Raw genomic sequence first — 12,199 nt, 5'->3', positions numbered from 1 at the left:
GGAGTCCGAGATCCTGGTGTCGGCAGAGGTGGTGTCTGCCGGGGGCTGCCTCCGGCACCTTCTGGAGCCGGTGACCCCCTCGCCTCCCAGACGTCCTGTCCTAACACCGTCCTGCTGGTGACCAGAGGGGAGGCGCAGCCACAGAGAAGTGCAGAGTGGACTCTTGCGGTGACACCAGTCCTGGCTGGCATTTTCGCCTCAGACCTGGAAAGTCACCCAGAGCCGAGTCTGTCCCTTCTCTCCTGCCTGCCGCTCTTCACACCTGCTCCATAATGCACCACAGTGGCGGCCACGTTAGCGTAGGCCCAGCCACGTCAGACAGACGTCTGTCCTCCCCTGTCTCCCCCCGGCCTCGCTCCAGGCTGCCTGGTGCTGCGCCTCTCTTCAGCTCACCACACAGCCCGGCCAGCGTGGCTTGTGTGGAGGGAACACTGTGCGACAGGTTGCAGGCCCAGAGGCCAGTTCTCCACTCCAGCCCCTGCTGGTGGCTGGGGCTGGTGGAAGGTTTGCCTCTGAAGAAAGGGTGTGTGTGGTGCATGTTTGTTCAGCTGAAAGCCTAGGAGAAGATTGGAGAAGTACAGATATTTTTCAAGCGTCATTTCACCAACGGATAAATAACTTACATATTATTTAGAAGAAACCAGTCTTACCATAATCTTCCCCATCAGATACTCGCTGCACAGTTCTGCCTCTGTCCTTTTCATACAGAGCCCACCTTTCTTTCTTTCTTTCTTTCTTTCTTTCTTTCTTTCTTTCTTTCTTTCTTTCTTTCTTTCTTATGTCAGCACTGGGACTTAAACACGGGACTTCATGTTCTCACTTGGCTTTTTTGCTTAAGGCTAGCGTGCTTCCACTTGGGCCACACTTCCACTTTCCTTGTATTTGTCTCCCCTCTCTTTCATTTCTCCCTGCTAGGCTCCCTGGCATTGGTTGCTGGAGAGAATAAGGGAAAGTACTTGGACTGGAGAGCAGGGGGCCTGAACTTAAAACGTTGTTTGCTGTGCCTAGCTCAGGAAAGCAGCCCCCTTCCGTGAGCCTGTTTCCTTCCAGTAGAATGCATGCTCTGGTGAGGACAGTCATTAACTGCCGAAGGACTCAGCAGGGCCCTGGGCTCCCCTCTCCACCCGCAGGAGAGGTGTGTGGGGAGAGCCTGCATGGAGCGGGGCTGGGCAGGGTGTGGTCCTGATTCCACGCCTGCCCCGAGGTGTCGGAGGGAGGACATTCAGCTGTGGGGTGTCACACGGACACACACGCACCCAGAGGTGCCATGCTGACCTCCCCTCTCAGCTGACCTCCCCTGCTCCCACTCAGCCCTCTAGCATCACGTTGGATGAGGAGCAAACTCTACAGGCTCAGCCGCACTCCAGCCCCACACCCCGAGATCCCAGAGGAGAATGGCCTGTGTCTTCCTGAGAATCTCGCTGTGACACTGGACCATCACTAAAGCCCAGTGAGGCCGTGGTGTGGGAGCCTGGGTCAGTGGCCAGGGCCTTACTGTGGGAGAGCAGGCCTCACCAGCCTAGAAGCTAGGCCAGGAGGAGAAGCTTTAACAGACGCTGGCCTTGACTGGGCCCTGGTCTTAGACTTCCAGCCCTTAGCACTGTGAGGTAAATGTATGTTAGTCCTTCAGTATGGCTGCCTAATAAGAGCCGCTTATGGTAGAACCCCCTTATCCACAGCGTTGTTCCTCGGTGAAGTCTGGAGATATCGATTGGGGAATTCCAGAAATAATGCATAAGGTTAAGCAGCGTGCTCTTCTGTGCTTCACACCCTCCTCCCGTGGCCGCATCCCTCTGCCTCCAGTATGGGTGCCCTAGGCACTGCGCTTCCTCTCAGCTTTTGTGGTACTCAGGGCCTGTGTTCACTAGCACTGGCTTTACCTAAATACAGTCGTATTTTACTGTTAGGCTCTTGCTGTGTCTGATTTATACATCAGGATGTATATATGTTCTGTGCCTTAAGAGGAAAAACTAGCCAATGCAAGGTTTGCTACTACGCAGTTTTGGACACGCCTGGGTTCTTGGGCTGACTGGTGGCTCCCCGTGGAGATTCTGGCAGGCCTGGTTGTAGAGGAGGGAGCCAGCAGGTAGGGCACATGGAAGCGCGGGTCAGTGGTGGCCTCTTCTGCCTGCTGGAGACGCCAAGCTGGCCAGATGGAGTGTCAGGCTAGTTGTCAGGACAGGAGGTGGAGGCCCCTGGGCTGGGCCCCAAGGCAGAATTCCCTGGGTGACCCCAGCCCTCAGCCCTGCCTGGGGCCTGCACTGGAAGGCTCCCGCCGGGGAGCTGGGAGTGGAGGTCTGCTGGCCCCCGGGGAGCCTGGCACTGTCCGTCTTCCAGTGAGCTGAGTTGGGCCCTGCCTGGGACACACCACAGCCCCGTGAGCTCCCTGGCCTGTCCCCAGCCAGCATGACATCCAAGGAGGAGCTTGCAGAGCACGTCTCATAGTGGGCTCCCCGGAATGAGGGGGAGCCCCCAGTGCTCAGAACCGTGTACCTTAGGACCCAAAGGCAGCTTGCCTGCAGCTGTCATCTGTGACCTCCGTGAGCGCTGCATTTTATAGAGGGCCCTGGAATCTTCTGGAGCCCTGCCCAGGTGGTGATGCCTGGAGTTAAAGCCTGAGATCGCCGGCTATTGATTCATGTTCTTGCTAGCAATGCAGCATTAACGGAAGTGTGATTCCTAGGTCAGCTCACGGAGGACTGCTGGTCTGTTCCCCTGTGACACACAGGAGCCCGCCTGCCCACTGTGCCCCGCCTCCCCGAGGACGGGGGCAGGGAGGGGTGTGTGTGTGGAAATTCCAAAGGGTCTCCACACGACCTCTTTGGCCGCCTCTGTGTGCGCGCGCATGCGTGTGCTTGCACGTGTGGCGCGTGCTTGCTGAAGCCCTTCCTTTGCAGGTGCTCCCCCTGCCCCTGGCACCCTCCCTCAGAGCACTAAGCTGCTCCTTGCCCCCCCTCCTGTCACCTCTCCCTGGAAATGCACGCTTTCATGTGCACTCAAGACTCTCTTTGCCATGCTCCCTTAGGATCTGGCTCTGATAATGTGATAATGAGTGATTGTATTTAATGAGACACCCCTCTCAGGTCGTATCAATGCACTCAATAGGGGCTTTCTGGAAGCTGCCTTGACCACAGACTCCCCGCATTGTTCGTCTAGCTGGTCTCTCAAGAGTCCTTGCTGACGTGTACTTAGGCGTGCTGCCCCGTCAGTCAGTCTTCCTTTGGTTTCAAGGTATGTCCCCGATGAAAGGGTCTGAGATGACCCTGGCGCTCTCCCTGCAGGACAGCCGAGGGCCCATGGGGTCCTGGCTCAGCGCCTGCAGGGTGGAGCTGTGAGGAATCACGCAAACCTTAGGCTCTGGTGGCTGGCTGGTTTGACACAGGGCACCCATGGGTGCAGGGCAGTGGTGGCCACCTCCCTCTTCCTCAAGGCTGGCGTTCTGCAGCTCGGAGAGGCTAGATCTGATCGGCTGCCATCACTGACAGACGCTTGGCTCGTTTCCCCTTCTGGCCATGCCGAGGGATGCCGTGCTGAATGGCACTGTGTTTCAGTGGCCTTTGGTCTCCTGTCTGACAGCTCTACGTAGGTGTAGACTGCTTTGTCTGCACGGAAGATGGGTGATGCTAGGTTAATTTTTTTTTTAAGAAAACCAAAACGTTTTTATTGTTTGCTGTGAGGAGAATTTTAATGTATGGAAGCTATATGATCCTGCCCGTGAACTGTTTTGCTGTAAGAATTGATAGGTAGGACCTGACCAATTGGGTCTTTCGGATAGAAAGCAGAGAGAAGTGACATGGTGGCAGGAGCAGCCTGCAGGTGGAGGGAGCCCCGGGGCCTGCCCGCTCCGTGTCCCCGTCCCCAGCTCCCCCTCTGAGAAGGGGCTGGGGACCCCGTGGTGAGGCGAGGCTGCTGTGTGGGGAAGGGGTGTGAGCCCCCACTCCTCCTGCAGCACAGAGCGGGCAGGGGTGGCCTGCAGCCTGGGTGCCTGGCTGAGGAACATCTTTTTAAAGATCCTCTAACTGCAGGGGAGGCGGCGTCCTTGAAGATGATTTACTCCTGCTAACTGCGCTTCATTTTTCTCTCCTAGCTTATGTTCCCGAGGAGGAATTGAAGGCGGCAGAAATAGATGGGCAGCAGGCGGAGGACGGCGGGCTGTCTCTGGACATTCAGGAAAGTGAGTTCGTGTGTCATGAAGAGACAGAGATCAAAGAGGCCCAGAGCTGCCAGGACTCCCCCATTAGCACTGCCACCAACCCGGACGCTGGCTACGGGTCTCCCTTTAGCGAGAGCAGTGACCAGCCGGCCCCCTTCAAAAGCTCTTCCTCCAGAGATGAGAAGGAGGACGCCCAGTGCCCCGACGGCAGCGTCTCGTACCCGCAGGACAGCTTGGCACAAATCAAAGCCGTGTACGCAAACTTGTTCTCAGAGTCCTGCTGGTCCAGCTTAGCGTTGGACTTAAAGAAGTCCAGTTCGGCGGCCAGCAACAACGATGGGGGCCAGAAAGAGGGCTCCGCCCCGGCCCCCGCCGCTCCCACCAGCACTGCCGGCCCTGCAGCCACCACCGCCGCCGCCGGGGCCACCAACACCAGCAGCAGCCACAGCAGCGGCCACAGCAGCGGCGGTGGCGGCGGTGGTGGCGGCGGCTCAGGGTACGACTGGCACCAGGCGGCCCTGGCCAAGACGCTGCAGCAGACTTCGTCGTACGGGCTGCTGCCCGAGCCCAGCCTGTTCAGCACGGTGCAGCTGTACCGGCAGAACAACAAGCTGTATGGCTCCGTGTTCACCGGGGCCAGCAAGTTCCGGTGCAAAGACTGCAGCGCGGCCTACGACACCCTGGTGGAACTGACCGTGCACATGAACGAGACGGGCCACTACCGTGACGACAACAGGGACAAGGAGTCGGAGAAGACCAAGCGGTGGTCCAAGCCCCGGAAGCGCTCCCTGATGGAGATGGAGGGCAAGGAGGACGCGCAGAAGGTCTTGAAGTGCATGTACTGCGGGCACTCCTTCGAGTCCCTGCAGGACCTCAGCGTGCACATGATCAAAACAAAGCATTACCAGAAAGTGCCTCTGAAGGAGCCAGTGCCAGCCATCACCAAGCTGGTCCCTTCAACCAAGAAGCGAGCACTTCAGGACCTGGTGAGCCCCTGCTCCCCGGAGCCAGCGGCCGCGGCCTCGGAGGCGGCGCTGAGCGAGTCGGCCAAGGACCAGAAAGTGGCGAATCCGTACGTCACGCCCAACAACCGCTACGGCTACCAGAACGGTGCTAGCTACACGTGGCAGTTCGAGGCCCGCAAAGCGCAGATCCTCAAGTGCATGGAGTGCGGCAGTTCCCACAACACCTTGCAGCAGCTCACGGCTCACATGATGGTCACCGGCCATTTCCTGAAGGTGACCACCTCCGCCTCCAAGAAAGGGAAGCAGCTGGTGCTGGACCCTGTGGTGGAAGAGAAGATCCAGTCCATCCCCCTGCCCCCCACCACCCACACCCGGCTGCCGGCCTCCGGCGTCAAGAAGCAGCCGGACTCCCCGGCCGGCGCCGGGGCCCCAGAGGAAAAGAAGGAGCCGGACAGGGAGAAGGAGAAGCCGCCGGCCGTGGTGGGAGACCCAGAGCGGAAGATCAAGGAGGAGAGCGAGGAAGGCCCGGAGAAATTTGAGCCCACCGCCCTCTACCAGTACCTGCGTGAGGAGGACCTGGATGACAGCCCCAAGGGGGGCGTGGACATCCTGAAGTCCCTGGAGAACACGGTGTCCACCGCCATCAGCAAGGCCCAGAACGGAGCCCCCTCGTGGGGCGGCTACCCCAGCATCCACGCCGCCTACCAGCTCCCGGGCACCGTGAAGCCGCTGCCCACGGCCGTGCAGAGCGTGCAGGTGCAGGCGTCATATGCGGGCGGCGTGAAGTCGCTGTCCGCCGCCGCCGAGCACGGCGCCCTCCTGCCCTCCCTGGGGACCCTCACCCCCCCTCCGCACAAGAGCAACGTGTCGGCCATGGAGGAGCTGGTGGAGAAGGTCACGGGCAAGGTCAGCGTCAAGAAGGAGGAGAGGCCTGCGGAGAAGGAGAAGGGCTCCCCGGCCAAGGCGGCCTCCCCCGGGGCCAAGGAGAACAAAGACTTCCCCAAGTCGGAGGAAGCTGGCAGCAAGCACCAGAAAAAGGGCCTGGAAGCCGAGACCGAGAAGGCCAAGAAGGAGGGTCCGGCGGACACCTACACCCCAAACGGCACCGAGCCGCTCAAAGCCAAGGTCACCAACGGTTGCGGCAGCCTGGGAATCATCACGGACCACTCTCCGGAGCCTTCCTTCATCAACCCGCTGAGCGCGCTGCAGTCCATCATGAACACGCACCTGGGCAAGGTGTCCAAGCCAGTGAGCCCCGCGCTGGACCCGCTGGCCATGCTGTACAAGATCAGCCACAGCATGGCCGACAAGCCCGCCCACCCCGCCACGCCGGGCAAGCAGAGTGCCGCCATCGACCGCTACTACTACGAGAACAGCGACCAGCCCATCGACTTGACCAAGTCCAAGAACAAGCCCCTGGGCGCGGGCGGGCCGGACGCCGTGGCCTCCCCGCTGCGGGAGAGCGCCCTCATGGACATCTCCGACATGGTGAAGAACCTCACTGGCCGCCTCACCCCCAAGTCCTCCACGCCCTCCACCGTCTCGGAGAAGTCGGACGCGGACGGCAGCAGCTTCGAGGAGGCGCTGGACGAGCTGTCCCCCGTGCACAAGAGGAAGGGGCGCCAGTCCAACTGGAACCCGCAGCACCTGCTCATCCTGCAGGCCCAGTTTGCCTCCAGCCTGCGGGAGACGGCCGAGGGCAAGTACCTCATGTCGGACCTGGGGCCGCAGGAGCGCGTGCACATCTCCAAGTTCACCGGCCTCTCCATGACCACCATCAGCCACTGGCTGGCCAACGTGAAGTACCAGCTGCGGAGGACAGGGGGGACGAAGTTCCTCAAGAACCTCGACACAGGGCATCCTGTGTTCTTTTGCAACGATTGTGCCTCTCAATTCAGAACTGCTTCTACGTACATCAGCCATCTGGAGACGCACCTGGGCTTCAGCCTGAAGGACCTCTCCAAGCTGCCCCTCAGCCAGATCCAAGAGCAGCAGAATGTCTCCAAAGTCCTCGCCAACAAGGCCCTGGGCCCCCTGGGGGCCGCCGAGGAAGACTTGGGCTCCACATTCCAGTGCAAGCTCTGCAACCGGACTTTTGCGAGCAAGCACGCAGTGAAACTGCACCTTAGCAAGACGCACGGCAAGTCTCCGGAGGACCACCTGATCTACGTGACGGAGCTGGAGAAGCAGTAGCGTCCAGGCGCATGTGACCAGCGGACACCGCACTGCACCGGGCCAAGCCTGAGCCGCCCAAACCAGTCTTTCCTTTGTCGCTGAACTGCCTGCCTACCCGGACCTTGGTTTTTCTTACACATATTTTGTAGTTATATTTATATGCTCTTTGTCGGATCTGTGCATGTTATTTTTCTTTTCCCTTTTTCTCTCTTTTTTTTTTCTTCTGTGAGTCAAAGTCTGACCTTTATTTTCAACATCTGTTCTTGGTGTTAAGCTATCTTTTGTAGGAAACAGTGGGGCACACTACTCAGTAAAGAAAGACACAAATAGCAATGATAAAAAGACATCCTAAACTTAGGAAGTTGCCATGACAATAAAGGTCATAGAATCTGGTAGTGTCAAATTTAACCCTTTGAGGACTTGTAATTGCATCTCTGTGCCTTTCACTCAAAAAAAAAAAACTCAACAAAAAGAAAAAAAAAAGAATAAAAACGGCTTAAAGGCATTTCCTTCAGATCAAAAGCTGTGTCAGACACAAAACTTATTTAATAATTAAAAGATGAGCTTTTCTGTGCAGGCCTGGCCTGTGGGGGAGACTTGCGTGCGGCTGTTGGAGGAAGAGGCTGTCTAAAGACCCCTGGGGTTAAGGAGCCATGCCTTCACCTGCTTCACACAGAAAAACACAACAATCACCACCACCCATGCCCTGGTTGCCACTAAGCCCAATCCCCTGGATGCTGAACAATGCCACTCTTGGCAATTAAAAAAAAGTATGCAAGCTATTATTTAAAAAGAAAATGTATAAAAATGCTATTTCTTTTCTTTCTTTTTTTTTTGGTTCCTGTAAAATACTGCGGTTTATAGTTATTTACAAATGTAAGCTTTGGTACAAGCTGACCTTTCTATAGCGTGCTGCATTGATAAATGGAAAAAAATATCTGGGGCGAATGTTGGAGTCCTTTTTCCCTGTAAATTACCAACATCAGCTTATGCACTTCTGTAGGTTATAAATGGTATCATTTTAATCTATCCTACTTTCTTTGTACCTTCTGGCTGTATGCTTTCTCTTTTAACTTTTTATATTGTCATTTTATATTAAATTTCTGTGTATATAATGTAAAACCACAATTTTTTGGATAAAAGTTAGTTCCTGCAGCTTGATTTAAATAGAGGAATTTTACGGGCACCTGTATCTTCCCAGATGCATGTACTCAGAGGAACTATCAGGCAAAAAAAAAATAAAGAAAAACAAAGAAAGCAATGCACTATTAATGATACATTTTGATGTTCGTCATTAATATTGTACAGTACATTTTGGTTCACACAATTAAAAGCCACTGTTTTCTCACATGTAAAATAAACCCACACGCAGTTCTTGATTTACACAGATTGTCGTGTCGTCATTTTTGGGCCTTTTGAGATGCTGAAACAGCATCTCAACGAGAGCTGTTGCTTATGCAATCCACCAACAAAAATCCTATTCAGAATCATCCCTTCAGGATCCGTGTGTGCTGACAGGCTTCATTCAGATGGGAAGTGTTGCCGTTTTAAAAGTGATCATTAAAAACGTTCCCTCCCTGGGTGCCAGGGCTTACTATCTACCCCTCGGTAATGGCTGTTTTCCATGTCGGTGGGCTCCGGTGCCACCTTCAGAGAATCCCTCTGCCCTGTTAGAAATACTTGCCCCTCCCTCCCCCCTCCCTTCCTTTTCCTAGCACTGGTATTTAGGCTTAGGCCCATGCCCTTTTTCCTGCTCGCTTTTTCCACGCAAGGCTGGTGTTCTACCATTTACACCACCCCTCCACGTCTGGCTTTTCGGTGGTTCATTATAGATAAGAGTTCCTAGACATTTGTGCCTGGGCTGCCTTTGAACCGTGGTCCTCAGATCTCAGCCTCCCGAGTGGCTAGGATTACAGGCGCGAGCCTGGTGGCCCGGCTCCTGCCTTCTCTTTTCTTTCTGTGTCTGCAGATGACTGGAAGGGGGAGATGTGCACTGGGCGTTCCAGAGTCTCCCCCTGCATTTTCAGAACTCGCTGCCAGGTCCTAGGGAACGGACGCCGTGCCTCTCCAGCCTGTCTCCCAGAAAACGGGTGCTTTCGTACTGGTCGCTGACATTTCCCTCGAGGTATGTCCGGAGAAAGGTTAGAACTCACTGCTCAGGAGCAGCTACCGCCGTGGCCGTAGCTTATTTCCCTGGCGTGGCTGCTGGTGGAGGAGCAGCCTCTCCGTCTAATGACGGACGGAGAAGGCGTGTGGTCCCCACGGTCATGTTTGCATAGACCTCTCCCTGAGGCGGCCGAGCACAAGGGAGGTCCGCCAAATTTTCTGGCTTTTTCCATTGGTAAATCGTTGTGTCCTTTAGGCCACTTAGACCTTTCAGTTCAATTACTGGTGATTATGTACTTTGGGCTCAAGGGGTGACAGCAAGGAATAACAATTAGGCAGGTGGTAAAGCTTTGGGGTCCTGACATAACAATCTTTGGCAGCAGTGTTTATTTTGCTGCACACTCGGCGGTCTCTCCACCTCACAGGTAACCCCAGCCAGACCCTGGGCCGACCATCTGATCTCTGATCCCAGAGGACAGAGGCAGAATCCCATGGTTCCTCTCTTGGTGGATTTTCAGCTGCAATTCCTCAACACATTGGGCTTTGGCACCAGACCAGGTCCCCCAGCCAGCGGGCCACTCGCCTGTGCTGTGGGGCCAGGCCTCACCACGTCGCTGTGCTGTGTGACCAGAGCTCATGGCCTCCTCCTGGCTTGGGCTGGGGTCAGGACCATCGCCCTTTGTGTGGGCAAGAAGCCCAAGCAGGCCCTGCCCCTTGCCGTGGTCAGCGGCTTGGGATGGACAGACCTTGGGTCTTCAGACCCAGCGCTCTTGAAGAGATGCTCAGTCTTCATCACCGAGAGTATCCCAGGTGAGAACCGTGCTCCGAGCGGGAAGATGCAGGGGCTTTCTTTGGGCTGGGGAGCTGGAGTCTAGGGCACAGGGTCCAGGCCCTGGGGGGGACAGAAAACTCAGTCACCTTCAGTGGCGGCGGTCTTCTGCTGGACATGAGGACTGAGTGCAAATGGTGTTTGCTGTGAGCTGGAACCAGGTCCACCTGCAAACTGGTACCAGTTTGTGTAGGGAAGTGGCAGTTCACAGCTTGAAGATTTACGCGGTTCAACGTCACCTTTCCCGGGACAATCCTCCATCCTTTTCCTCTGGGCTCGTCACATGGTGGGAGGTCTGCCTGTTCCTCTCGTGTCTTCCCTTAGTCCTGGAGCAAGAGATCAGTCTCTTCTGTAGCTCCTGTCACCTGTCCCACTGGAGGTGTGGTGGGAGACCCCGTGACCCCTCTGCCCAGCATTTGTATACACATGCTGAAGAAACCATACTGTGCTTGATGTTTGCAGCTGAAGCTTAGGTTTTAACAACTAACCAAATACGTTTCCTTCACATGTCAGGTTTTTAAAAGCTTGAGAAGATTGGAGGTATAGCTTGAGTGGTAGAGTGCTTGCCTAGCATGTGTGTGAGGCCCTTGGTTCAAACCTCTGCACTACGAAAGGATAAGGAAGAAGGAAGGAAAAGGAAGGAAGGAAGCAGCCAGAGTTCAGTCAGCATTCGAAGGGAGATAAAGCCATTGAAATAATGACAGACAAAAGTTTATGTGAGAAACTTTTGTGCTAAGAGATTAAGAGCTTCAAGATGTATATTTTTCCATTTCCATAATTGGTTATCTTTAAAAGGCCATTTATGTTAGTCGACAGCATATCTAAACTACCTCTGAATTTTCAGAGACTGTGCATACAGATAAGGCTTCTGCTCTTACCCAAGGTATATTTTCTGTTGTTCAATATAATTTCTTCAAAGATGAGGGATTTATGCTATTGAAAGCTAATTGTTGCACTATACACTAAAGATGCCAAAGTAAAATCTCCCTTGGGGAGGATCTATACTTTTGATGGAACTATTATTCTTGAGTTAAAAGTGATAAAAGTCACAGAAACTTTGGAAAACAAAAACAAAGATGAAAATAAAAACTAGCGATTGCATTCTTGTTTATTTTCATCTGTTAATATGTTAGTGCTGACTTTCTCCCATTAAATAGAGAACATGCTTGATGTGGTTGTGTACCTTAGTCTTCTTACTGCGCAATTGATGGAGTGTATTTTCTGAAATTCAGTGAATAATGAGATTTTTTTTCAGTACTGCCGTGTGGACTCAGGGCCTCTCGCTTGCCATACACCCAGGTGGCAGCTGCACATACCTCTGGCCCTTCTCCTTCTGGCCTCACGTTCTGCCTTGAACTGGCCTGGATCCTGATCCCCTGTTTACACTTGAGGAGTAGACAAGATGAACAACAGTGACCCCACCACACCCAGCCTTTCGTGTGGAGATGGGGTTGTCAGCACATTTACAGTGGCCTGGAGTTCTTCCTGCTCCCGACTCCGGTGCAGTGGGCATTGCAGGCCCGAGGGAGGCACTGGTACCCAGTTTGGGGTTTTAAGTCTTTTCAGGACGTATTGTACCCACCTACCCAATTATCCATTGGTGAACATTTCTACTTAAGATGCCTCTACAATTTCCACTATTATAACTATGACTCCAGACAGCATTCCCCTCGTAGGTGGAGGCTCTTCTCTTCACATGCGGACTTAGAACAGAAGTGGCTGCTTTGTGAATGGCGATGCTTAGCCAGCTCACACAGGCCCTGCCTGAGACTGCGTCCTGCAAGACAGTTTTGTGAACATGGAGGTTCACAAATTTCCTTGGGCTATTTTCGCTAATTGGCAGTGGAATCTCAATATTTTGTTCTATAGTATCTTCCCTGTATACTGTTTATCCACTTTTGTGGATTATGCTTTCATTTTGTTCAGGTGGCCCAGGCATGCTTTAAAGAAAACCCAGCAGCTGGAAGGAGA

General features: G+C 54.4%; 1 protein-coding gene across 1 annotated transcript in view; it reads left to right on the top strand.

Moving 5' to 3' along the window:
- Tshz1 (teashirt zinc finger homeobox 1) overlaps positions 1-8,676 on the top strand; it is a 70,977-nt gene extending 62,301 nt beyond the window's left edge. The window contains exon 2 of the mRNA XM_090352955.1: positions 4,088-8,676. Coding sequence (XP_090209081.1) covers positions 4,088-7,311 — 3,224 coding nt within the window. The 3' untranslated portion in view covers positions 7,312-8,676. The remainder of the gene's footprint in view (positions 1-4,087) is intronic.
- Positions 8,677-12,199: the final 3,523 nt, after the last annotated feature.

Source organism: Megascapheus bottae, chromosome 19 (assembly GCF_031878675.1).
Source record: "Megascapheus bottae isolate mThoBot1 chromosome 19, mThoBot2.hap1, whole genome shotgun sequence".
Lineage (NCBI taxonomy): Eukaryota > Metazoa > Chordata > Mammalia > Rodentia > Geomyidae > Megascapheus > Megascapheus bottae.
Note: the sequence above shows the minus strand (reverse complement) of the source record. Positions and strands in the feature narration are given on the sequence as shown.